General features: G+C 48.3%; 2 protein-coding genes across 5 annotated transcripts in view; both read left to right on the forward strand.

Moving 5' to 3' along the window:
- Nucleotides 1-5717: 5717 nt before the first annotated feature.
- Nucleotides 5718-12574, forward strand: SLC22A6 (solute carrier family 22 member 6). 4 transcript variants are annotated; one of them, XM_021684950.1, is made up of 10 exons: nucleotides 5718-6071; nucleotides 6426-6529; nucleotides 6764-6918; nucleotides 8121-8289; nucleotides 8789-8912; nucleotides 9065-9180; nucleotides 10259-10473; nucleotides 10576-10684; nucleotides 12011-12220; nucleotides 12487-12574. In XM_021684950.1, the coding sequence occupies exons 1-10, from the start codon at nucleotides 5718-5720 to the stop codon at nucleotides 12572-12574; spliced, it is 1644 nt and encodes a 547-aa protein (XP_021540625.1). The 4 variants fall into 4 exon arrangements, with proteins under 4 accessions (XP_021540625.1, XP_021540626.1, XP_021540627.1 ...); XM_021684951.1 differs by having other exon boundaries at nucleotides 12011-12214; XM_021684952.1 differs by having other exon boundaries at nucleotides 12011-12214; nucleotides 12490-12574.
- Nucleotides 12575-15321: 2747 nt separating this feature from the next.
- The window catches only part of LOC110576178 (solute carrier family 22 member 6-like), a 46443-nt gene continuing 35165 nt past the window's right edge, over nucleotides 15322-26599 (forward strand). The window contains 2 exon segments of the mRNA XM_021685250.1: nucleotides 15322-15342; nucleotides 21139-21500. Coding sequence (XP_021540925.1) covers nucleotides 15322-15342; nucleotides 21139-21500 — 383 coding nt within the window.

Consider the following 26599-nt stretch of genomic DNA (forward strand, 5'->3'; position numbering starts at 1 on the left):
GTACGTGTCCCAGCGTGCGCGTGAGCAGAGGACGAGACAAGCCCAGAGCTGCTGCAGACGGAAGCCTGTGCTGCTCCAGTCCCGATCTGATCCACCTGCTTGCCCCAGGTCTCCAGTGACGTCCCAGGCCCATGACACCAGACAGCTCTGTGTCCGATTGAAGTGAGAAAACCACAGCCATAGTCAAAGGCCACCAATGTCACCCCATGTGCCCCGAGTTCCTTTCAATTCCAGCAGAAAGTCCGTCCTCCCCATGGGGCTCTGCATCCAGCCCCTCCGGAAGGCAGCCTTCGGACGTCTTCCCCCTCGGTCTCCTCCACCTATTAGCCCTTTCCTGGCTCATTTCTCATCGCCAGTCAGATAAGCTCCCGCCTCTCCTATCTTAACGAAAACCAACCAAACCAACCAGTCCCCCTTGGAGTCGTATCTCCCGGCAGGGGCCACACTGTCTCGAAATTTCTCCCCTTCACAACTAAACTTTATAAAGGAGCTGGGTGCCTCCCTGCCTTGTACCTTCTAACCTCGTACATCTTCAGACAGCACTCTGGCTCTCCCCCCTCCCCAAGAGAGCTGTCACATACAGCACTCAGCACCCCCAGTGCTGAACCCACAGGTCATCATCAACTTGTGTTAACTTGGCCTCTCAGCCGACTTCGGTCCTATTGGCCTCGCCCCCCTTTCCCAGTTTCTGAGATGCCAAGGGCATGAAGCTCCTTCCCATACTGCAGCTGCTCCTTCAGCGTCTCCTGGAGGGTTTCCTGTAAATGCTACAAAACTCTGCTTTGCCCGTCCTGCCCCACCCCTTCCTCAAAGGTCAAGATCCCCTGAACCTGCCAACTGAATAGTTACATGACCTCCAGGTCTGGTCATGACTGACTGGACCAGAGGGCCCTTCTGATCCAAGTTTCGTTCATCATGTATTCCCTCCTGGGCTGGGGATCTGAGTCACAGAGGTTCTAGTCCATGCCTTGGCCCTTGTCCTGGGAAGGCAAGTTAGCATGAGGGTGGGCTGGCCCTGATGCCAGTGGGTCAGAGAAAGCCGGTTGCAGAGAAAAAAAAAAGCAAAGGGCACAGAGAAAGGGAGAACCAGAGACACAGGGGCCCAGATAAAAAGACTCAGTGAGACTATTCACATTGATTCTTAATGGATTCCAGGTCCTCCTCAGCCCTGGATATATTTTCTGACCCTGAGCTCAAGAAAATATCCTGAATTCTCTGAATAGCTTTTGTTTTGTTTAAGCTAAACTCAAGGGTTTCCAAACCAAACAATTCCAAAAGCAGCTCCTCTCCCTGTATCGTCTCCTGAACACTGACCTTCCCCAGAGTTCTTTCCTAAGACCCCTTCCTCAAATATTCTTTACCAGCACTGTCCAGTGGAACCAAGCCACTTATGTAATTTAAAATTCCTAGTAGCTAGTTCTTAAAAAGAGGTAAAATTAATTTTAAGTATGTATATATGATAATATATTTTATTTAACCCAAAATACCCATATATTACCATTTCAACATGTAATAAACATAAAGGTTACCGATAAAGATATTTTACAGCCTTTAATTCATCATAAGTCTTCAGAATCTGGTGTGCATTGTACCCTAATAGCACATCTCAGTTGGGAATCAAGAGGACCGAGTTCTAGATGGGTTTTCTGTGTGACCAAGGTCAAATCCATTGCCTACTCTGGGCCTTGGTCTCCTTATCTGTACCATGAGAAGTTTGCATGTGAGTGACAGCATTCATCTCTGATCGTATGTGGTTCTGTAGCTCTTGACCAATCAGAAGTCCTGGATTTGACCCCTTCTTGGTGAGCATGGCCAGAATTGAAGTTCACATTCCAGTCGGTCCAGGGAGTCCAACTCTGAGTATTTAATGACCCAGAATGTCCCTAAAGGATAGTTCTCATTCTGCCAATCATTCGCTATGGTAGCATTTCCATCCAGAAACCCTCCATGAGCTGGGAGGCTGGTGGGAAGTCTCCTTGCTAGCCAGATGATCCCAGGAGCCAACCACAGTTTAGTCCCTGGAGTCTCCAGTTGAGCCTTTTCCAGGCTCAGCCTGGCTTGGAGCTAGTCAGGCCCTAGGGAGGGGGCTCTTCTCAAAGGCAAAGCTGGGCTCACTCTCAGAAAGGGAGGGTGCTTGTAGAGGCCATCTCCCCCACTGCCCTCAACACTCCTCCCACGCCCCCATCAGGGCACCAAGTCCTGGCAGGAGATTGGCCCCAGAGGCCCCAGCTGTTTGTCCAGCTGTCCTCACATCCCCAGGCCGCAAGGCTCTTATATACCTTGGCCTAGAGAATGTTGTCAGGCATCTGGACACCCACTGGGTCCCAGCCCAGAACCAACATTCGGGGGGGGGGAGGGGGAAGCTGGGCTGAGTTACATCCCTCTCTGAGCTTCCTTATTCTCTTCTGTACATAATGAGACTGGATGAGCCCTAAGGCCTCTTTAGCTGGGCAGCGCACACCTCTAAATCAGCAGGAAACAATCTGGCTTTGAAGTTAGACAGACTAGGTCCGAAACAGTCTAAGACTTCATGTATCCCAGCGCCTCAACAGATGGTAAACACCCTCCCAACTTAATACAAAAGTGTCGTTTGGGTAAACTGCACAAGAATAGCAGGCATCTTAAGTCCTTACAGGAGAAGTTGGGAATACAACTGCTTCCCCTCAACAATATGACTTGGAGATTTATGCCTGGAAGAACTGAGAAACTCCCCCTCCCTTCATGGCCCTTTGCATCAGCTAATTCATACGGGGCCTGGCTACCTCCCATAAAACTCAGAACCGTAACCATCCATGCTGTTCGGATATATGCCAAAGTATCTGATGAAGTGAGGTGGATGGACAGTCCGTACAAGACAGGTAACAGGGAGGGACAGCCAGAGACCCCAAATGGAAACACACCACAAAGAATAATCTGGCATGAACCCTCAAACCAACAATCGAGTTAGAACATGGTGGAGAAGAATGTTGGCCTGGACCCAGGAAGGTTGGGGTCCTGATTTGACCCCTCCAGTGACGAAATGCCTAGGAAAGGAAGGGCCACCATGCTTCAGAGTCCAGGCTACTCTGCTGTACTCCAGCAGAACGTGGAGGAGGAGTTCTCCTCCTCACCTTGCAAACATTTTCCCTAATTCAATAAGAGCATGGGCATTCTTAGAAATATTCTGGTAGGAGTCATCTGTATGCCTGGAATATCCTTGGCCAAGCAGGTATGGGATTGATCACTATTCAAAATAAGTCTGAGACATCTCTTAGGGTAGGGTTTCCCAAACTTAGCACTATTGACATTTGGGGTCCAGAAAATTCTTGATTATGGGAAGCTGTCCTGTGCATTGTAGGATGTTCAGCAGCATCCCTGGACTCTACCCACTGCACACCAGGATTGCTAACCACCCCAGTGATCTGATGAGATCTGATTGGCTGGATCATGGGTTGGGAATGCCAACAGAGCATGTCGCAACTTCTTGCTTTTATTGATTTTTTTTTTTTTAAGTAAGCTCCACACCCAACGCAGAGCTCAGTGCGGGGCTTGAACTCACAACTCTGAGATCAAGACCTGAACTGAAATCAAGATGTTTCATCGATTGAGCCACACAGGCACCCCAACAACTTCTTGCTTTTAATTTGCACAGTGCATAGTATATAAAACATGGACTCTGGAGTCCATTTACTTGAATCTAAATCCAACCAAAAATGTCTCCAGACATTGCCAAATGTCTCCTGGAGAGGGAGGGAGTTGGCGGGAATCACCTCCAGTAGAGAATCACTGTTCTTTTTTTTTTTTTAACTTTATTTTTTTATTTTTTTTAAGATTTTATTTATTTGCGAGAGAGAGAATGAGAGACAGAGAGCATGAGAGGGAGGAGGGTCAGAGGGAGAAGCAGACTCCCCGCTGAGCAGGGAGCCCGATGTGGGACTCGATCCAGGGACTCCAGGATCATGACCTGAGCCGAAGGCAGTCGCTTAACCAACTGAGCCACCCAGGCGCCCGAGAATCACTGTTCTTAGGGTAAGGTGTGCTTAGGCCTATTTTCTCTCTAAAATCCATATGATTGTCTCACCTTTTTACAAGAAACAAATAATAAGAACAGCTCATACTCACTGAGCTCTAGGGCAGTGGCTACTTTAAGATCTTTACTTAAAGGATTCACTCATTTAACCCTCAATAACCCAACAAGGCAGACACGACTATTATACCCATCTTACAAACAAGAATACTGAGAAATATAGGATTTTAGCAACTTGCACTCACTACACAACCAGCAAATGTGGGATGAGGATTTAGATCCAAGTAAACTGACTCCAGAGTCCATGTTTTATATACTATGCACTATGCAAATTAAAAGCAAGAAGTTGTTGGGGTGTCTGGGTGGCTCAGTCAATGAAGCATCTTGATTTCAGCTCAGGTCTTGATCTCAGGGCCATGAGTTCAAGCCCCACACTGGGCTCTGCACTGGGTGTGGAGCCTACTTAAAAAAAAAATTTTTTTTTTTCAATTCAATAAAAGCAAGAAGTTGCAACTCACTCTATTGACATTCCCAACCCATGATCCAACCAATCAGAGCTCATAGAAGCCCATCCAATTAGAACTTGGCACTACCCTGACCTTGAGTGATCAGGGCTCAGAAGCCAAACCGTTGGAGGAAATCAAGTGATTGTCTTAGAGTTGTGGCTACAAATAAAATAAGTTCATGCTCAACTGAAAAAATGAAAACAAAAACAAAAAAATTATGGACAGAGACAACAAGACAAAGGGAAAATTTTGAATCAGAATAAGCCAGAAGGTAAAAGCTGAGACACTGGAAGAATCGATCTACATCATGTACGATGTTGGTCTTAAGTCCCAGTCCTTCAAAAGTAGCCTCTGACCTCTTTAGTTTCTTCCGACTGAACAAAACTGTGGTCCCATAAGATCTGAGTTGTCCCCAGGAGACCAGAGACTGGGGCTGCCTATTTTAGCAAATAAGAATACAGGATGCCCAGTTAAATCTCAATTACAGATCAATGAATATTTTTTTAGTATAAGTATGTCCCATGTAATATTAGAGATATATTTACACTACAATGAAATGTATTTGTTGATCCGATACTGGGAGTTCTGTATTTTCTCTGGCAACCCTTCCCAAAGACAGACTGCTTGGATCCTGTCCACTAAAAAGGACAGAAGTCCCTTAAGAGGCCACCACACTTCCCAGAGACCTGTCTTCTCACTAAAAGGAAGACAGTAAGGTCCCACCTGGCCCCCTCGGGCCCCCAGATGCCCAGACACGCCCTCCCAGTACATCCCGTCTCACCACCCCCACTCCAGTCCACTCTCCTGCCCTTTATACCCACTTGGAGAATTTCCACTGACACAACGATACTCAGAGGGTTAATCCTTCTGATACCAAGTCACACTTTAACTCATTCCCTCCAGGCCAAGGATTAAATCCTGCCCATGTAGGGGTCAGGGCTACCACAGACCCTGGAAGCTGAGTACCCCACCCCCAAGTGAGGGGAGGCTCAAGGGAAAGGGAGGGACAGAAGACGGAGAGAGCAAAGGAAGGAGGGGCAGCTAGCCAGGCTCCTGTCCCCCCACAGAGCCAGCTCCGAGTCAGCTCTAGGAACAGCTCAGCTGCAGAAGCAACAGCGGCTTCTCTCCTCTCGCTAAGGACGGCAGGCGCACGGACACACAGACAGAAGTCCTCAGCCCCCAGCCGCTTGGCCGGGCCTGGCCCCATGGCCTTCAACGACCTCCTGCAGCAGGTGGGGGGTGTCGGCCGCTTCCAGCAGATCCAGGTCACTCTGGTGGTCCTCCCCCTGCTCCTGATGGCCTCCCACAACACCCTGCAGAACTTCACCGCTGCCATCCCCACCCACCACTGCCGCCCGCCTGCCGACGCCAACCTCAGCAAGGACGGGGAGCTGGAGGCCTGGCTGCCCCGGGACAGGCAGGGGCAGCCGGAGTCCTGCCTCCTCTTCACCATCCCCCAACAGGGACCGCCTTTTCCCAACGGCACGGGGGCCACAGAGCCCTGCACCAACGGCTGGATCTATGACAACGGCACCTTCCCTTCCACCATCGTGACTGAGGTGAGGATACCTGGGCCCCCTGCTCCAGAGGCCAATCAGACTTGCCTTCCCCTCTGAGACAGACAGACAGAGGCATACACACACGCATGCACACACACACAGACTGTCTCAGATTCTCCAGACGCCAAGATGGGAAGATGAAGAGAGGGGTTCAAGATGGGGGCCTTCACAGAAAAGGGAAACGTCAGAGTCAAGAAAAGTCTCTCAGCGACCGGGACTGGGGAAGCAAACAGCAAAGGGAAATGTCAGGGGAAGAGGGTGATGTAGGCCTCAGAGGGCCAGCCCAAGGGAGGGGAAGGGGAGCCCGGCGGCCCAGGCTCATCTCTGCCTGACCCTTGCCTCCTCTCCCCACAGTGGGACCTCGTGTGTTCTAACAGGGCCTTACGCCAGCTGGCCCAGTCCTTGTACATGGTAGGGGTGCTTCTTGGAGCCATGGTGTTCGGCTACCTGGCAGACAGGTCAGTCCTGTGTAGAGCCACCGGGCCTCAGCTGGGTTCATGGGAACCAGGTGGGAAGTTGGCCTGACCACTGGGGCTGGTCTGAGGACCTACAGGGCCAGCCTCAGGACACGGCACAGGTCCTCAAAAGACCCCCAGCCCAGAGCCTCCCCCAGGGCAGGCACTCCTCTCCCTACCCGGCCTGGCACGGTCAGCCCTCAGGATCCCTGCTGCTGTTCTCCCCTCCCCCCACAGGCTGGGCCGCCGCAAGTTGCTGATCTTGAACTACCTGCAGACGGCCGTGTCAGGAACCTGCGCCGCCTTCGCTCCCAACTTCCCTGTCTACTGTGCCTTCCGGCTCCTCTCCGGCATGTCGCTGGCTGGCATCTCCCTCAACTGCATGACACTGAGTGAGGGATGCCGGGAGGGCAGGGCAGGTCCCTACCCACTCCTCTCTGACCCCCAACCCAGCAGCCCCTTTTCGGCTTCCTCTCCCAGCCAACCCCTCCTGAGTCCTGCCTGCCCACTTTTGGGCGGCCAACGTAACAGCCTTTCTCCCGGACTCATACCATCCTGACCCCTCATTTAGACACGATTGCAAACTCCATTTTAAGGGCCAGGCGGTTCCCATAAATGACTGAAGCCGACTGGGTACAAGAGGCATTAGGGAGTGGTGAGGACTATAGACAAAGGAGGGTCACAGCCCCATCCAGAGGGGCCACAGCCACTCAGCTGCTCCAGCCAGAAGGGTCAGGGCTGTCAGATCTTACCGCCTCCTCTTTATTAATGTAAAATACCCCAGTTTTGTAATGTTGGAAATTAATTCTAATATTTTTAACATAGGGCAAGCCAGCATCATGTAGACCAAACACATTTATGGTCTGAGCATGGTCTGTCCATGAATCATCAATGGGCATCCTCTGATAAATCACCCCCTTCCCCCTGGTTCTCAAAGGAGGAACCTGAGACTGGGGAGAAGGGCAAGAATCTACCCAAGGTCATCCCTCAAACCCAGAAGGGAATCTATGGATTGGGGGTTCTCTGGACTACAGGAATGAACCGGGATGGGGCCAGGGTCAGGGCAAGACACCTAGAGAATTCAGCCCCAAAACCCAGTCTACATGTCCAAATCATTGCCCCAGCAGCCGAATCAGGAGCCCACAAGGAACAAAGCTGGGCCTCTTCAGACCACAGCGGAAAGGTGGTCCCACTCCCACCTTGACTCTCCTGGATGGAGGAAAACCACTGTCTCTTCCAAGCTGCTCTGGCCACTGAATTGGCCCAGGCTGAGGGAAGCCAGCACTGAGTGGTCAGAGACACTTTGAAGGGAAAGGGGGCCTTGGCCAGGACAGTAGTTGGGGAGCAGCAAGACACAGCGGGGGAGTGGAAGGGACAATTCCTAGGGATTCCAAACCCATCTTCCCATTCCTTCCTCCACCAAAAGTCCCCTACTTCCCCCATCATGGCACCCATCTTCATTTGATGTGTCTTCCACTGAGCTCCGGGACAGATCAAAGTTTGGGTGGAGAGAGGGGTCTTTGCCTGGCCCAGGGGTCTCCACCCACCCGGCAGCCCAGTCAGCAGCACCCCTCTGTTCTCACCCTCTTTCCAGATGTGGAGTGGATGCCCATCCACACGCGGGCTTGTGTGGGCACCCTGACTGGCTATGTCTACAGCCTGGGCCAGTTTCTCCTGGCCGGGGTGGCCTTGGCCGTGCCCCACTGGCGCCACCTGCAGCTCCTGGTCTCCGTGCCTTTTTTCGCCTTCTTCATCTACTCCTGGTGTGTGGGGCCCAGGGTGGGCAGGGGTGCCCAAGGGCTGCCCAGAGGGCTGCAAGGGACAAGACATCCCCCAAATCCCACTGCACACTCCACCACAGAATCAGAGAAGGTCAAGGCCAGAAGGTCAGACCCAGGCCAGTGTCTCCGTATGACAGATGGGAGAACTGAGGTTGTGGGAGGAAGGATCTGCCTCCCGCCCCAGGGATCCTGCTCTTCAGCTCCGCCCCCACCACCGGCTCTCCACCCTGCCTGCGCTACTGCCCTCACCCAACACCTCAACGCTGAGCTCCTGGGTTGGGGAATGGGTCATCACCCAAGCTGGATGCTGCTTTGTGGTCCTAGAGAGATGGATCTGGCAAAACCCCTGGGTTCCCAGTCTGAAATGAAATCCCACTGCAGTCCCCTGGGAAGCCCACCCCCTGCCCCCAGCCGAGCCTACTGGAACTGAAGCCATGTTGACACCTACCCCCCCCACCTCCCCACCCGCCCCCACTCCCAGGTTCTTCATCGAGTCGGCCCGCTGGTACTCCTCCTCTGGGAGGCTAGATCTCACCCTGAGGGCCCTACAGAGAGTGGCCTGGATCAATGGGAAGCGGGAAGAGGGGACCAAGCTAAGTATGGAGGTGAGACCCACCCCAAGACCTCCCATGACACCCCACGAGGATTCTACCCTCAAACCCTGAACCCAGGTCTCAGAGGGCTTCCCTGAGTAAGGGGTTAGGCTGGGAGGAGCTTCTGGAGGAGTCCAGGCCCTGAGCCCTGCCCATCCTGGCAGGTGCTCCGGGCCAGTCTGCAGAAGGAGCTGACCATGGGCAAAGGCCAGGCTTCCGCCTTGGAGTTGCTGCGCTGCCCCGCCCTTCGCCACCTCTTCTTCTGCCTCTCCACGCTTTGGTAGGCCCAGACAGATGGAGCCATAGAGACACAGACAGACCAAGAGACAAAAGGCTGGCTGGGGAAAGAGTGGATGCAATGGGTGGAGGAAACCAGAACAAAGGGAGGAAAAGTCAGCAGACCTCCCATGAGAGGCAGTAATCCTTCACCAGGGACAGTCTTGAAGAACCAGATGACCTCCCCTCAGTTTGCTTCCAGTCCCCATACTGGGCACCAATCTTTCCATCTTCTTCTCCTTTTACTAACTCTGTTCCAATATGAAAACACCTCATCAGGATTGATGAGCCCCAGAGTCAATAGAATTACATCTTGAAGGCAGAGACCAGTCCGGCTTGCAAAACATTTGGAGACTTTACTGGCCTTGCAGGGCCTGCCAGAAACACAAGCATGGGCAATAAGATGACTAAAACTCATCTCCAGAAGTACACGTTGGCCAAGGCTGGTATCAGCCAAAAATGTCCTTTCCGGTTGCAACATTCCCCATTACCCTTCTGATATGCTCCCCTCCTGAGCCCATCACCAGAGTAACCCCATGACAGTTAGGTGAAGCATGGTCAACAATTCTACCAGTGAATTTTTTCATTCCAATTTGGGATTTACTCCAGGTTGTGGGTCTTATCCAATAACCTGAGCTTCATTCTGTGGGCTCCTGACATGTTAAGAAGCACAACCATCCCAGAACCGTGCACAGGTCTGCAAAGCTCTGGCCTTTCCTAACACCTTGACCCTAAAGATGTGGCTTGAAAATCCACCTGCCCTCAGCCCAGTATCAATAGATAAGCTAAAGTATCAACAGATAAGATAAAGATTAAAACTATATAAATCTTACATGACAACTAAGTGAAAATCCCCTAATACACCGGGGATCTTAATTATCAGAAGATTGAGAAATTTGGGGTATTGGAGGACTACCCCACACTTAGACTAAATGCACACTAAATGTCTGAAGAAAGATTAGCCAAGGCAGATTCCAGCTTCTGAAGCAGGGTCATAGTGTAGCTCACCCCTATTTTGAATGAGCAGCCCCCCCACTTAAGCCTTCCTAACCAACTCCATATCCTTCATCCCTCCCCACTAGGTTTGCCACTAGTTTTGCCTACTATGGGCTGGTCATGGACCTGCAGGGCTTTGGGGTCAGCATCTACCTAATCCAGGTGATTTTTGGTGCCGTGGACCTGCCTGCCAAGCTTGTGGGCTTCCTTGTCATCAACTCTCTGGGCCGCCGGCCTGCCCAGATGGCCTCACTGCTGCTGGCAGGCATCTGCATCCTGGTCAACGGGGTGGTACCCCAGGGTGAGCACCCACGAGTACCTTGGTTCTTCACCCTTAGCCCTATCCCCAGATTCTCAACCCCCACCCCCGAGCTCCCAGTGACCCCCTCCTTTCTATCTCTAGATCAGTCCATTGTCCGAACCTCTCTTGCTGTGCTGGGGAAAGGCTGCCTGGCTGCCTCCTTCAACTGCATCTTCCTCTATACTGGGGAGCTGTACCCCACAGTGATCCGGTGAGTGGAGCCTAGCAGGAGGGGTCTTGGGACAAGACATCCCCCCCACACAGAGGTCAGACCCCAGAGCACTGTCCAGCGTGCCGTAGCCCAAGGCCCCCTCCCAGCATCCACTCCTGCAAGGTGTGTATCATCTGCTCAGTATACACTTCGTGGCTAACACAGATGCACCTGCCCACTAAGCCCTTACCTGATCCAAGGAAAAGATCGCAAAAGGAGCCACCATCTGGGGCAGGGTTGAGAGCCAAGAAAACACATCTCAGAGGCAATTCATCGAAGTTCCCCCTCCCCCACTCCACCTTGATCTCCAAAGCCCAAGTTAGAAGCTGCCATCAAATCTAAATTTCATCTATAAACCAAGTGGTACGTCTGAAACCAAAGACCAAACAGGAAAGTAATTTCTTATCACAAGAGCCACATTTAATAATGCTGGTGCTTGGTAGCTGTATGGATAAACACAGCACTGCTTTTTGAGAGCCAAAACTGGGGGGAGGGCATTTTTGCATTGAGAAAAAAGAAACACATGTCTATTTTAAGAATGGGACGAAAAATTCACATGAGATGTCAAAGAAAGGCCAGGCTTCCCTAAGCTGCTGGGAATGAGCAGGGTCATGGTTGCTGTCCTGCGCCCTCACAGAATTTCAGCAAAAAGAGCAACAGTATAAATCACTTACTATGCACCAGGCATCTTCTTAAAATTTTTATAAATATCAACTCATTGAATCCTCATGACAAGCCCATTTTACCAATGAGAAAACTGAGCCACAGAAAGGTTGAGTGACTTGGCCCCACGTCATACAGCTTATAAGTGAGGAAGCGTGGATTTGAACCCAAGCGGTTTGTCTCCTAAGTCAAGGTTTTTAACCTCTGCTCTCTCAGAGAATGTTCTTAACATAGTCTTAACATGCAGCTTCCAGGTCCTCTCCCCTGGGGATTCTAACCCAATAAGACTGTGTGGGCTGGGGCAACTAGAACTCAAAATCCCCCAGGAGATCTGAGAATGATTGGCCTAACTTAACTGTCTCATTTGACAGCTCAGGAAACTGAGGCCCGGAGAGGAAAAGGGACTCTTCCTCGGGTCACATGGCAAGTTAAGGGCAGAGGCAAAATTCAGCCTCCTGATTCTCTGGCCAGAGCCCTTCCCACCCTGTTGTTTTGTTTTGTTTTAATCTCCAAAACAAATGCCAAATTGGTTTGCTAATCAAAGGGGGAATAGAGGAGGGACCAGGGGGCTTCGGCCTGAGCTGCCCTGACCCCAAATTCAGCCAGCACCTCATCATTCACGCTAGAACAGTGAGTGACAGCACCCCACCTTGAGCCCTACAGGCAGACAGGCATGGGAATGGGCAGCACCATGGCCCGTGTGGGCAGCATCGTGAGCCCACTGGTGGGCATGACTGCTGAGCTCTACCCCTCCGTGCCTCTCTTCATCTACGGCGCGGTCCCCGTGGCCGCCAGCGCTGTCACTGCCCTCCTGCCAGAGACCCTGGGCCAGCCACTGCCAGACACCGTGCATGACATGGAAAGCAGGTGGGAGTAGGGACTTAACCCGGGTCACACGCCCAGGCTGGGGTGGCACCGAGACTCAAACCCAGGCCTCCCTGTTCAGGCCAGGGCTCTTTGTCCACTTCCCCAGTTGGCTGGGGGTCTAGAGTCCTTCCTGGGCTCCTGGCTCCAGGGAGCAGTAGATGGGGCAGAGAGATGGTAGCTGGGCACGGCTGAGCGGAGACTCCCGGGAAGCCCCCAGCTCCTAGCCCTGGTCTGGAGGCTGCATACCCAGGACACCGCTCTCCTGCCCCCAGGAGGAGAGGAAAGCCAAGGCGGCAGGAGCAAGAGCAACGGAAGAAGATGGTCCCGCTCCAGGCCGCAGCACGAGAGAATGTACTCTGAGCACTGGGAAGGGGCCTCACAGAGCCCCAAAGGGAGTGAGGGTACTACAGGTCCTGAGCCATCCCCTCCGGGAAGGGAAAGGGGAAATGGGGGCCCAAGGGTCCAGGCTGTGGTTCAGGAAAGCACCTCCCAGGGGTATCCTGCCCTGAACAGATTCCACCGAGACCGCGTCATTAAAAGGTTTGTGTGAAGCATTTCCTTTTATCTCTCTTGTCTCAAATGTAACAGCCGCTCCACATCAGCCGGTGGCCCAAAAGTCCTTACAGTCCAGTCCCCTGCCCTCAACCCCCAGGACTTTATAAACCATCCCAGAGAATTGGAGAAGAATCTCTTCCCTGGACCCCCTCCCCTGCCCCTCTTTCCACCCTCTTCCCTCCTTCCTTCTCTACCTTATTCAAGTATTTCTGCGAGTTTTAAATATCTTAGGCTCCTTCCCCTTCCTATCAGACTGGAAATTGACAAGGGCCTAAATGAAAGCAGCCAATCAGAGGCTTTGTTTCAGGCTCCTCCCCCTCTGTGAGGGCCAATGGGAACCTCCGGCAGCCAAGGCGGAGAGAAAGGACCACAGAGGCTGTGATGTCAGGAGGCTGGCCCCTGCTCCTCTAGATTACACCAGGGTCCAAACTCAAAACCAGTTTGCCACTTCCAGCTCTGCGACTGGAGGTTCTGCCCACTAGCTACCCTAACCTTCCCAACACCCTTCATGGATATTCTTTGCTGTTCTGCCTCCTGCAGGCCCCGGCGGTGGGGGGGGGGGGGGAGGGGGGGCAGTGGAGACAAGGGAGGAGGGAGAGGGGAGGGTAGAAACCAAGCAGAGAGCGCCAGCACTGAGTGCCACTTTGGTGCCAGGCACTGTCCTAAGCACTTTGCATACACTGACTCATTTAATCCTCCCAGTAACTTTCTAGAGATAAGTACTATTGTTATCCCCCATCTTACAGCTGAGAAAATCAAAGCACAGAGCGGCTAAGTCACTTGCCCAAATTCACACGGTTAGTAAATTGTGGAGTCAGGATTAGAATGCAGACAATCCGGCTCTGGGATGCATGGACCTGACCTCTCTGCCCAGAGTTGTAAGGCACTGAGACTTTGGCCTCTTGCGCCCCCAGGGCCTGACTTCTTCTCCTTCCTGGCCTGAAAAGAGAGAGAGAAGGCTAAGGTGGGGGGGGGGGGGTGGAGAATCCTGGTAAGAACTATGTGAAAGGAAGGATGAAAGGCAGTTCAGGTCACAGTCAGGAAGAGACAAGGATATCTGATCACTGCGTCAGCAAGGGAGCTCATTTCAAGGAAGCCTCGGGAGCATGGAAAAGACAGCCCTATAAGCATCCACAAGTGGCAGGAGTCAGGGCACCAGCCATGCCCCGCTGTAAATGTGCTTGCTTGGTCACGCTTGTCTCCTGGTACACTGCCCGTTACTCTTTCCCCTGCGGCTGACTCAGCCCCCCAGCCCCTCATCCCTCGGGGAAAGTCCACACCTCTGAGGCTGTGCACATTGACTTCCAGGTGGGATCCTGGGGCTCTAGCTGAATCAGGGCAACCTGGAGAGGGTAGGTAGCCCAGAGCTCCCCTGAAAAAGCCACAAAGCCCTGGGACAGCTCACAGCAGCTCAGACAGCAGGAATTCCAGGACAAAGTGGACAGAGCTAAAATTATGATAACCCACTCCACCTCCTGGAACATCTGGGGACTTGGTGTTCCCCGTGTGCAGATATGCCCCATGCTCCCCAAGAATTTCTGGGCCACTGTAGGATCCAGTAGATGCTCAAGGGCCACCAGCCCTCCCTCTGCTGCTATTTCTCAGGCAGCACTGAGTCATGGCTGACAAGGGGCACCTAGGATGACATCTTCACCAGCCTTAAGCAGAGAGACCGGACTAGGACTGGGAGGCAGGTCACCTGCATCTAGCCCTGTTTCTGTAGATCTGGAGGTCTTGGGACCAGTGACTTGCCCTATCCCTGCCTCAAAACCCTGCCAGCAACTCTGACATGCTCTGACTCCTATGGCTCTCTCATCTCTGGGCTTAGATCACCTGGTATCTGCATCCACCTCAAGCAGAGACAGCCCCTGGCCTGCCCCCACTTCACACGCCCTCAACTGGCCCAACTGCTGGTATTGACTCAGACAGCTCACACCGTCTGCACAGATCCCATTTCCCCACCTCCTGGCCAGGGACTTCCTACGCTCACCCCATACCCTTGACCAAAGGGGAACCCTACCTTCCTCCCATTTTTAAGTCACCAGCAAGTGACTTCTGACCTGTCTCCCCAAGGAGTCATCTGCAGAATTCTGGCTCGCATTCCATCCTCTCACATTGGCCCTGAGCCTGAGTTTTGATACTGTTGTGCCTCACTTCAGTGGTCTCAGATGCTATACCTAGTTTTGACCACAAAGTCCTATCCTCGGCCAGGATTGGTAGGGCCTTTGTGGCCACCCTCAGATTCTCTGCCTGCAGCCCTGAGCACATCCTGCCCAGAATGGCACACTCAGGAGGTTTCTCCACTGCCTGGCCCTGGTAGAGTGCTCACCAGAAGCCACCTTCCTTCCTGGGCTCTACCCTTGTATCCCGGGACCCACCTCTACAACCCAGGCTTTAGTCCACACCAAGCCCCTTCACTAGGCTCTTCTCTCCTTTCCCAAGAGTTTTCATGGCCCCTTAGAGAATAGATGTCCAATCAGTTCAGCTTTCCTATCACATGGGGGCTGAATAATGGACCTCCAAAGATGTCCACATTCTAATACCTGGAACCCATGAATATGTTACCTTACATGGTAAAAGGGACTTTGCAGATGTGATTAAGCTAGGGATCTTGAGATGGGAAGATTATCCTGGATAATCTGAGTTGGCCTCATGTGAATATAGGAGAGAAGCAGAAGACCAGAGTAGGTAATAGGAGACGTGACAACAGAAACCAGAGTTTGGAGTGATACAAGAAGGGACAACAAGCCAAGAAATGCAAGCTGAAAAAGGCAAGGAAATGGCTTCACCTCTGAAGGCTCCAGAAGAAACAAAGCCCTGCCAACACATTGATTTTAGACTTCTGACCTCTAGAACTATAAGAAAATTGATTTGTGCTGTTTTAAGCCACTAAGTCTGTGACAATTTGATGCAACAGCAGTTGGAAACTAATGTACATCCCTTGTTCTCAAACTCCTCTAGGGATGTCAAACTGGCCCATAGGGGTTTTGTTTCCCCATGCTCTATTTTTTGGTGGGGATAGGGTTTTACTGTCTAGATCACCATAGGCCTCACCACTCCTTATTGTCTTATATCTGATCAGATTCACACATCTGTGTTACCTTATGGTTCTTACAGCCATTAAGTTTGGAACTCCTAGACTATGCTCTATTAAACCCCCAACTTACCTTCGTATGTATTAAAAACTGTGTGATCAGAAGCAGAAGAAAAGCTCTGTATGGACCCCATTGCCCCCATTGTTCCTTCTCTTTCAAGAAAACCATCTAATAATGTTCTCTGAGATGTGACTGTCTCCACGTGGCTCATGTTGTAGTCATAGAACACTTACTGACTCTACTGCAAAAAGCTGGAGTCATAAGCTAGATGAAATTGAGCCTCAATTTCCCTGACCAGCTCTAGTGAGGTCTGTTCCTGCTACTTCTAAACTTTTCCCCTAAGAGAAGCCTACACTGAGAAGCAATTCCGTGAGCCACACCCATAGAAGAAACCAAACAGCCTGTTAGTGCCTGAATTGGTCAGGGCTTAGATTTAGGTGGTAAACAATGTTTAGTCTGGATGGGATGTCCGGAACTGTGGCAGCCATCTTGTGACTCAACAGGGAAAGCAGAGCAAGGATTAAGGCAACAACTGAGAGTGACATAGTGAAAAGATGGAACTGAGGTTTGATTATGTCACTGAGCCACTGATTTAAGCAATCCTGAAGCCACCTACATCTACTCTAATTGTTAAGCATGGGAATTTCAACTTAAATCGTCCTTCCTCTTTAAGCTATTGTGAGTTGATTTTTCTGTGATCTGCAGTTAAAGACATCTTAACTAATATATTTTTTACAGCTTTATTAAAATGTAAGAGACAGGGGTGCTTGGGTGGCTCAGTTGGTTAAGCAACTGCCTTTGGCTTGGGTCATGATCTCAGGGTCCTGGCATAGAGCCCCCCATTGGGATCCTTGCTCAGCAGGGAGTCTGCTTCTCCCTCTCCCTCTACCTGCTACTCCACCTGCTTGTGCTCTCTCTCTCTCTCTGTCAAATAAATAAATAAATAAATAATCTTTAAAGAAAAAGAAATATAAGAGACAATTAGTTGTTCATACTTACAGTGTACAATTTGATGAGTATAACAGATGCACACACCCGTGAAACTATCAGCACAATCAAGATAATGAACATATCCATCACCACCAAAAGTGTCCTCATGCCCCTTCTTTGTGTGGACATAGGTTTCCATTTCTCTTGAACAAATACCAAGGAATGGAATGGTTAGGTAGTATATAAGGTATTTGCTTAACTTTTTAAGAACAGCCAATTTTCCAAAGTGGTTATAACATTTCACATTCCCACCAGCAGTATATAGGAGAGTTCCAGTTGCTCCACATCTCTGTCAACACTTGGTATGATCCATATTTTAAATTTTAGCCAATGTAGTGAATGTGTAGTAGTACATTATTATAGTTTTATTTTTTTTTAAGATTTTATTTATTTATTTGAGAGAGAGAGAATGAGAGACAGAGAGCATGAGAGGGAGGAGGGTCAGAGGGAGAAGCAGACTCCCTGCCGAGCAAGGAGCCCAATGCAGGACTCGATCCAGGGACTCCAGGATCATGACCTGAGCCGAAGGCAGTCACTTAACCAACTGAGCCACCCAGGCGCCCCATTATTATAGTTTTAATTTGCACTTCCCTAATGACTAATGATGTTAAGCAACTTTTCATGTGCTTATTTCCATTTAGATCTCTTCTTTGGTAAAATACCTGTTCAAAAATTTTGCACATTTTTAATTTGTTTGATTTCTTATGATTGAGTTGAAATGTTTTTTTTTAGTGTATTCTAGAGACAAATCCTTTGCCAGATATGTGTTTTGCAAATATTTTCCTCAAGTTTATAGCTCGCTTTCATTTTTATAACAGTGACTTTTGAATAGCAAAAGTTTAGGGGCACATGGGTGACTCAGGTGGTTAAGAGCCTGCCTTCAGCTCAGGTCATGATCCCGGGTCCTGGGATGGAGCCCCACATCGAACTCCCTGCTCAGCAGGGAGTCTGCTTCTTCCTCTCCCTCTGCCCCTCCTCCCTGCTTGTGCTCGCTCTCTCTCTCTCAAATAAATAATAAAAATAAATAATCTTTAAAAAAAGTCATTGAATAGCAAAAGTTTAAAAATTTTGATGAAGACCAACTTACTGGCTTTTTCTTTTGTAGTTCATGTTTTTGTGTCTTATTTTATTTTATTTTTTCTTAAAGAGAGAGCGTACGTACGCACATGAGTGGGGGGGAGAGGCAAAAGGAGAGGGAGAGAAAGAATCTCAGACACACCCCTCACTGAGTGGGGAGCCAGACACAGGTCAGGGTTCCACCCCACAACCTATGAGATCACAACATGAGCCAAAACCAAGAGTCCAAAGTTCAACCAACTGAGCCACCCAGGCACCCTGTGTCTTATTTTAAAAATCTTTGCCAAACCAAAGGACACTAAAATTTTCTCTTAAGTTTTCTTATATAAATGTTATAGCTTTAACTCTTACATTTAGGTCTGTGTTCTATTTTTGAGGTATCTTTGTAAATAATGTGAGGAAAGAGGGTTGTGATGCACTGCCTTTTGCATATGGATATCCAACTGTACCAACACCATTTGTTCAAAGATTTTTTTTCATTAATTAATTGTCTAGACATCTTGGTCAAAGATCAAATGTCCCGTGTGTATCTCTATTTTTGGACTTTCCATCCTGTGGCACTGATCTATTTATTTGTCTTCGCATGAATACCACAGTGTCTTATTATTGTAACTTTATAATTAGTCTTGAACACAGATCCTGTTTAGCTTTTCCAAAGCTGTCTTGGCTAATCTAGAGCCTTTGCATTTCCATATGAATTTTAAAATCAGGGGCAGCTGGGTGGCTCATTCGGTTAAGCAGCCAACTGATGATTTTGGCTCAGATCATGATGTCAGGGTCATGAGACCAAGCCCTGCATCAGGCTCCCCACTGGGTGTGGAGCCTGCTTAAGATTCTACCTCTCCCTCTCCCTCTGTCCCCCCTCCTTCATGCTCTCTCTCTCAAATAAATAACTAAATAAATGATTTTAAACCAACTTGTAAACTGACCCCAAAAAACTGCTGTGGTTTTTATTTGTATTACAAAAAAACCTATAGATCTTATTGGAAATAATTGACAACTTAATATTAAGTGCTCCAATCCATGATACAGTTCTCCATTTATTGAGATATTCTTTAATCTCTCTCAACAATGTTTTATAATTTTCAATGTATAGGTCTCGCACATATTCTATCAAATTTATCCCTAAGCATTTCATAGTTTATGCAATTATTAAAGATATTTTTATTTCAATTGCTAATTGTCCATTGCTATTACATAGAAATACACTTGATTTTAGTATACTGACCTTGCATCCTGAAAATTTGCTAAAATCACTTATTAGTTCTGGTAACTTCTTTTGCAGATTCCTTAAGATTTTCTGTACAAACAATCATATTGTCTGCAAATAAAGGCAGATTTCCATCTTCTTTCCTTTCTGGAATTCTTTCATTTATTTTACTTACATTATTACATTCCAATACAATGTTGAACAAAAGTGGTGAGAGTGAACTTGGAAGGAAAGCATTTAGTCTTTCACAATTAAGTATGATGTTAGCTATAGTTTCTCCATAGATGTCCCTTATCAATTTGAAGAAGGTCCTTTTTATTCCTAGTTTGCTGAGACATTTTTCGTAGATGCTGTGGATGTTGAATTTTGTCAAATGCTCTTTCTGTATCTATTGAAATGATCACACATGGTTTTTTAGTCCATTAACATGATGAATTACGTTGATTATTTAAAGTTAAAGCCTATGATCCAGCAATTGCACTACTAGAAATTTACCCGAAGAATATAAAAATACTGATTTGAAGGGGCACATGCACCTCCATGTTTATAGCAGCATTATCAACAATAGCCAAATTATGGAAAGAGCCCAAATGTCCACCAATTGATGAATGAATAAAGAAGTTATGGATGGGGCGCCTGGGTGGCTCACTCGTTAAGCGGCTGCCTTCAGCTCAGGTCATGATTCCAGGTCCTGGGATCGAGCCCCGCGTCGGGCTCCCTGCTCGGCGGGAAGCCTGCTTCTCCCTCTCCCACTCCCACTGCTTGTATTCCCTCTCTTGCTGTGTCTCTGTCAAATAAAATCTTAAAAAAAAAAAAGAGGGGCGCCTGGGTGGCTCAGATGGTTAAGCGTCTGCCTTCGGCTCAGGTCCTGATCCCAGGGTCCTGGGATCGAGCCCCGCATCGAGCTCCCCACTTGGCGGGGAGCCTGCTTCTCCCTCTCCCTCTACTGTTCCTCCTGCTTGTGCTCTCTCACTCTATCAAATAAATAAATAAAATCTTTAAATAAAAAAAGAAGTTATGGTATATATATATAGAGAGAGAGAGAGAGAGAGCTGTGATATATATACATACGATGGAATTAATGGAACATTACTCAGCCATCAAAAAAATGAAATCTTGCCATTTGCAATGACATGGATAGAGCTACAGTGTATTATGCTAAGCGAAATAAGTCAGTCAGAGAAAGACAGATACCATATGATTTCACTCATATGTGGAATTTAAGAAACAAAACAGATGAACATGGGGGGAAAAAAGAGGTAAACCATAAAACAAACTCCTAATAGACAGCAAATTGAGGGTTGCTGGAGGGGAGATGGGCAGGGGGATGGGTTAAATGGGTGATGGGTATTAAGGAGGGCACTTGTGATGAGCACTGGGTGTTGTATGTAAGTGATGAATCACTAAATTCTACACTTGAAACTAATATTACACTATATGTTACAGTGTTACAGAATTTAAATAAAAACTTGAAACAAAAAAGTAATTAACCCCAAATAATAAAGTTAAATCAATTTTGCATTCCTGGGATAAACCCACTTTGTCAAGATGCATTATCCTTTTTATATATTATTGGATTAAATTTGATAAAATTATAGGGGCACCTGGGTGGCTCAGTTGGTTAAGCATCTGACTTGATTTCGGCTCAGGTCATGATCTCAGGGTCGTGGGATCGAGCCCCGTGTCGGGCTCCACGCTCAGCGCAGAGTCTGCTTGTCCCTCTCCCTCTGCTCCTCCCCCTGCTCTCTCTCTCTCTCTCATGAATAAATAAAAATCTATAAAAATAATAATAATAATTGAATGTCCTACTCTGAAGTCACAGCTTAACTTGGTGTCGTTTTAAAAGCTCTTGCCGGCCATCGGGAGGCCTAGGGCTACAGCAGACCCAGGAACTGATGAGCCGAAGAGACAAAGCGCAGTCCCTCTCCTCCGCCTGCATGGGAAGAGAGAAAACAGACTGAGGGAGCAGGAGGCCTCAGCCCAGCTGTTTCTGCCAGGTCCTGCCCACGGCCTTCAGCGACCTCCTGCAGCAGGTGGGGGATGTCGGCCGCTTCCAGCAGATCCAGGTCACTCTGGTGGTCCTCCCCCTGCTCCTGATGGCCTCCCACAACACCCTGCAGAACTTCACCGCTGCCATCCCCACCCACCACTGCCGCCCGCCTGCCGACGCCAACCTCAGCAAGGACGGGGAGCTGGAGGCCTGGCTGCCCCGGGACAGGCAGGGGCAGCCGGAGTCCTGCCTCCTCTTCACCATCCCCCAACAGGGACCGCCTTTTCCCAACGGCACGGGGGCCACAGAGCCCTGCACCAACGGCTGGATCTATGACAACGGCACCTTCCCTTCCACCATCGTGACTGAGGTGCGGATACCTGAGCCCCCTTGTCCCCCCTCCAACCCCTGTGTCTCCGTCTTATCATCCCCACACACAGACACAGACACTGTGTGACCCTAACCTGAGTTTGTCTAAATGTGGGAAAGCACTGGAGCTGTGAAGACCTTTGCCCAAAATGGAGGTAAGAGAACTGTGGTTGGAGTTGCAAGCTTTCTGGTACAGGAGATTATGGAAGCCCTCACAGGAAGCTGCTCTCTCCCCCTCTGCCTTCACCAGGGAGAGACACTACTCAGGGAGTCTAATATTCTGCTTTGGTTTCCCTGGGGGAGTGGACAATTTACACTTCCCTGGGCGGTGATAAAGAAGAAGAGAGAAAGGAGGTGTGTAGGTGGTGGAGGGCAAAGGGAATATTCCTGAGCAGGGAATATGGGGGCTCAGAGTCCTAGAGACAAAACAGTTTTCTGACTTCATCTAGAAAGAGCTTTCAGCAGCTGAGACCAGGCCTGCTAAGTGGCTCATCCAGCTGAATTCTGCACTTCGTAGCTGTCACATTGATCATGCTCTTAACATCTGTTCTAGTCAATTGTCTTTTGGTTGCAAGGAAGAGATCTCTTGAATCGGCTCATGGGAAAAAGGGGTATTACTGTAAGGATACATAGATATGGGGGTGACTGGGTGGTTCACTGGTTAAGCGTCTGCCTTCGGCTTGGGTCATGATCCCGGGGTCCTCGGATCGAGCCCCGCATCAGGCTCCCTGTTCAGCGGGAAGCCTACTTCTCCCTCTCCCACTCCCCCTGCTTGTGTTCCCTCTCTGGCTGTCTCTCTCTCTGTCAAATAAATAAATAAAATCTTTTAAAAATTTTTTAAAAAGGATACATAGATTTTAGGGAATCCAGGGATGGGAAACAAAGTGTGTCCAGCCTTGTGGAAGCTGGAACCAGGATTTAGAGTACCAGAGGCATCTTTATACACTTACTCTCTCCTTCTCAGCCCATTTTGTCTGCATGTTCATCTTGTAAGATTACCACCAGTCCCAGATCTCCTCCATTATCTCTCAGATTTAGGGCCCACTACCAACCAGAATGTTTCTGTGTATCTTAGTTCAAGTTTTTAGAAAAGGCTCCGATTGGCTCAGTGCAACCACACTGATGAGCCTCCCCTTACCCTGCAACTGCAATCATCATGCCAAGGCACAATATAGTGGAATTATGTAGACCACTGCTTATTAGTCAGAGATTTGCAGAGAAGATGCCCTAAGAAAGGGCTAGAGTAAGGCATAGTCTCCAAACTTGCCTAATGCAGGATCTGCCTGCACTAATCAAAGTTAAGCCATACTCCCACTAGACAGACCCAAGACACAGAAGCAGAAGGTGCCTAAGCATGGCTAGTCCTCCTCCCTCTGAGGTAAACAGGCATTATATACCATCCCCCCACCAGGCATAGTTGGGGGGATTTTCTTCATTATTTGCCAGCCTCAACCCAAGTTCTAAGACGTCCTTGTCCACCCATCTTAATTTGTATGTTATGGGGAAGCAATTCTGCTTCCCCATTTCCCTTCTTAAAACTCTACATTCTGCTTTCCAAGGTTGACAATACTCCAGGATCTATCAACCTAGCTCTTGCTTTTCTGTTCAAAAGAGCACGCAGATGTTTGGGCTTTTTTAAGATTTTATTTATTTATTTGAAAGAGACAGTGAGTGAGAGAGAGAGAGAGAGAGCACGAGAAGCAGACTCTCCCGCTGAGCAGGGAGCCCAACGCGGGGCTCCATGGCAGGACCCTGGGATGATGACCTGAGCCAAAGGCAGACACTTAACCGCCACCCAGATGCCCCAAGAGCAGGCAATTTGACCCAAAGCTCATATTTCTTGCCATGTAGGACAAAAAATCTGGGTAAGTGAGCACCTTAGATTTCCTTCAAAATGGAGACTTGGTAGTAACCTATCATTTTTTGTTTCAATGGCTGACAAAGTCAGATGCACATAGTTCTCCCATTCCCTCAGATGTATGGAGATGCCAAGGATAATCCAATCCTCTTCCAATAGGCATTGTGGATGGGACCATCATCCACCACCACACATGAGTATGAGGCACTAAAAGTCCTATTTCATTAGCACAGCCAGGATACCTCTTCCTTGAGCCAATAATGTCAAAGCCTGTGCCTGCACCAGAGAATATTTCATTAGGATAATAGGCAGCTTACATGTACAACCCAATGTGAAGCTGGACCTTCTGAGTTGTGAAGCAAATGAAATCGCTCGCAAGTTAACAGGGGCTGCTTAAGCAAGATGCCTAATTTCAGCGAAGACACCCCACCCAAGCCACATGCTTAAATAAATAAATAAATATAACAAGAAAACGATGCTGGGTTTGGGTGTATGGGTTATAATAAAATCCTGCCTGAGCTCTTCTCCTTGTTTTCTTCTCAGTTAAAATGTCCTGAGCAATACCTAGCAGCTTCCATCTGAACTATATTAGAATCCTTTTTCGCAAATGGCTGCAATTTAATTCAAGCCAATTTGAGCAGTAAAAGAGTGTATAAAGTCTCCCACAACCAAACAAGTTAGGCAGAGGTGGAGCTGGCTCTAGGGACAATGGTAACCAAGACCATGGATGTCATCAGGACCCTTGCTGGCCTTCATCTGTGCTTCTCTTTGCATGCTGGGCATGTCCACTGTGCACAGGACCCTTCTCAAGGTGTTCACTGACCCTTCTGGTATCAATCCTAATGACTTCCTCACCAGTGAGAAAAAGGGCTTCTGTTTCTCAGCTCCGACTTCAAAAAAATTCTAGGAAAGGGGCGCCTGGGTGGCTCAGTCATTAGGCATCTGCCTTCAGATTGGGTCATGATCCTGGGATCGAGTCCCGCATCGGGCTCCCTACTCCGCGGGAAGCCTGTTTCTCCCTCTCCCTCTCCCACTCCCCTTGCTTGTGTTCCCTCTCTCACTGTGTCTCTCTCTGTCAAATAAATAAATAAAATCTTTTAAAATAATAATAATAAAACAAAATTAGAAATTAAAAAATATATAAAAATTCTAGGAAAGACTTATTGGCTGGCTTGAGTCATGTGCCTACCCTTGGTCCAGTGACTGTAGGGCAGGGAGGGCATGAGTTATTATGAATGACCCAGCCTGAGTCTCCTTGTTCACTCCTACTCTGCAGATGTGAACAGCCCCCGCTTTACCTTTCTACTTCCTGGTTGCCTTTTGTTTTCTCTTTTTCTCCTTTTCTTTCTCCTGAGGCCAGTCTCATAGCATCTGTCATTTATCATAGCCTCTCTCAAGTTAGCAGGGTAGAGCAGTCCTAGGCAGCAATTCTCTTAGTCAAGCTCAAACCCAACACTGTTTATTCCAAGACATTGTTTCTTGTTAGTGGTAGTGAAGTAAGTATACGTGAAGCCCACAGTGCCACAGAGCACACAGCGATATCTGGTATCTGGGGTTTCAGCTGCACATGAAGAGAACACAGATGGCAAAAGCCAATACTAACCCTCCGATGGTATAAGCCCCACGAAACTGTTGCTTTTGCAGATGACAAGCACCTTAGAGCAGACCAGAGGCAGAGAGATTTTTTCTGAGTATTCTGTATTCATGGATCAATTTCTAATCTGGACTACATATAGATTTCATCACTAAACTGCGTACAGATCTTGTTCTCTTTGCACTCCTCTGACTTCTTACCTCTTTCCTACATCCTCTTGTTTCTTATCCTTCCATTCCTTGGCTCCTATCTATAATATCCTTAACCCATTCACCATAGTGTGTCCCACATGCCTCTCTACAGTCATATTCCATTCACGTATTTCCATTAACGTATTAATTAAGTCCCAGCCTGACACAGCCCCATAATCTTTTTTCAAATTAAAGCTATATCAGACAACACAGAGAATTATAGAATAGCAGTTATTTGAATAAAACAGCAATAAAGTCCATTGCTCTTTGGAGAAAGTATACAAGGGCCGACATCCCAAATTCTACAACATGTGAATGTGTGTATCTATGGTAAAAGTCCTACATAATAATTATATTCACAAATAAGGATTTCTCTCCAACCAAATCAAAATTATCAAGTAACTACACTTGAAAGCTGAATTCATTTGTATATATATTAACACATCTAGAGGGAATTCCCTAATTGTCCTGGTCATTCCAGCCCCTTTTCATTTTTTTTGTTAACAAAAGAAATGACAGTTTTAAAATCCACTCAGAAGTGTATAAAAATTAGGTCTTACTCGTAAAAGAAATGCCACATCTCTTTATTATTTTGACTTAATTTTAATGGCACATCTGTCAGCAATATGATTTTTCTGCAGGCTCTAGAGCTGTTTTACTCCACCTAGAATGGAAATACTTTCACAATGACAGTGTTTTCTTCATACTCATTAAAAAGAGCAACAAAGGGGCGCCTGGGTGGCTCAGTTGGTTAAGCGACTGCCTTCGGCTCAGGTCATGATCCTGGAGTCCCTGGATCGAGTCCCGCATCAGGCTCCCTGCTTGGCAGGGAGTCTGCTTCTCCCTCTGACCCTCCCCCCTCTCATGTGCTCTCTCTCTCTCTCTCTCTCATTCTGTCTCAAATAAATAAATAAAATCTTTTTTAAAAATTTAAAAAAAATAAATAAAAAGAGCAACAAAATTTAAACTATCAGTTACAGTATCCAATTGCTGTTTATTTCAGGATTGCAAATAACCACAACCTTCTCAAATTTGGTTATGGGAAGTTAATGGAAGGATGCAAGAGTGTTTCACAGAACCCAAGGTCAAGAACTTGAGCCCAGCCTTTTGAGAGACTAGGATCAGGTAGCTTAAGGGAGCTCTCCATCCCGATTTCTCTGGCACTGACTGAGCTCTCACCCTGACTTCTCTCTGACTAGAGTACTTCATTCTCCCCTCTCCCTGCTCCCTCTCCCACTCTCTCGTATTTCAACTCCACTTCTACATTGTGCCAAACTTGGCCCTCTCACCCTATTTTAGGTATCCTTATAAATCTTGCTTCTCTAAGTCACATTTCCAAATCTGTAATAAAAATATTCTGATTAGCCCAATCCAGCTCCTGGGTCAGGTTTCTTCAGCTATGCCCAGAGAAGGTCAGGTTCAAGAGCTCTAAAGGAGGGTGAGTGGCCAGAGAAGG

Source organism: Neomonachus schauinslandi, chromosome 11 (genome assembly GCF_002201575.2).
Source record: "Neomonachus schauinslandi chromosome 11, ASM220157v2, whole genome shotgun sequence".
Taxonomy (NCBI): Eukaryota; Metazoa; Chordata; class Mammalia; order Carnivora; family Phocidae; genus Neomonachus; species Neomonachus schauinslandi.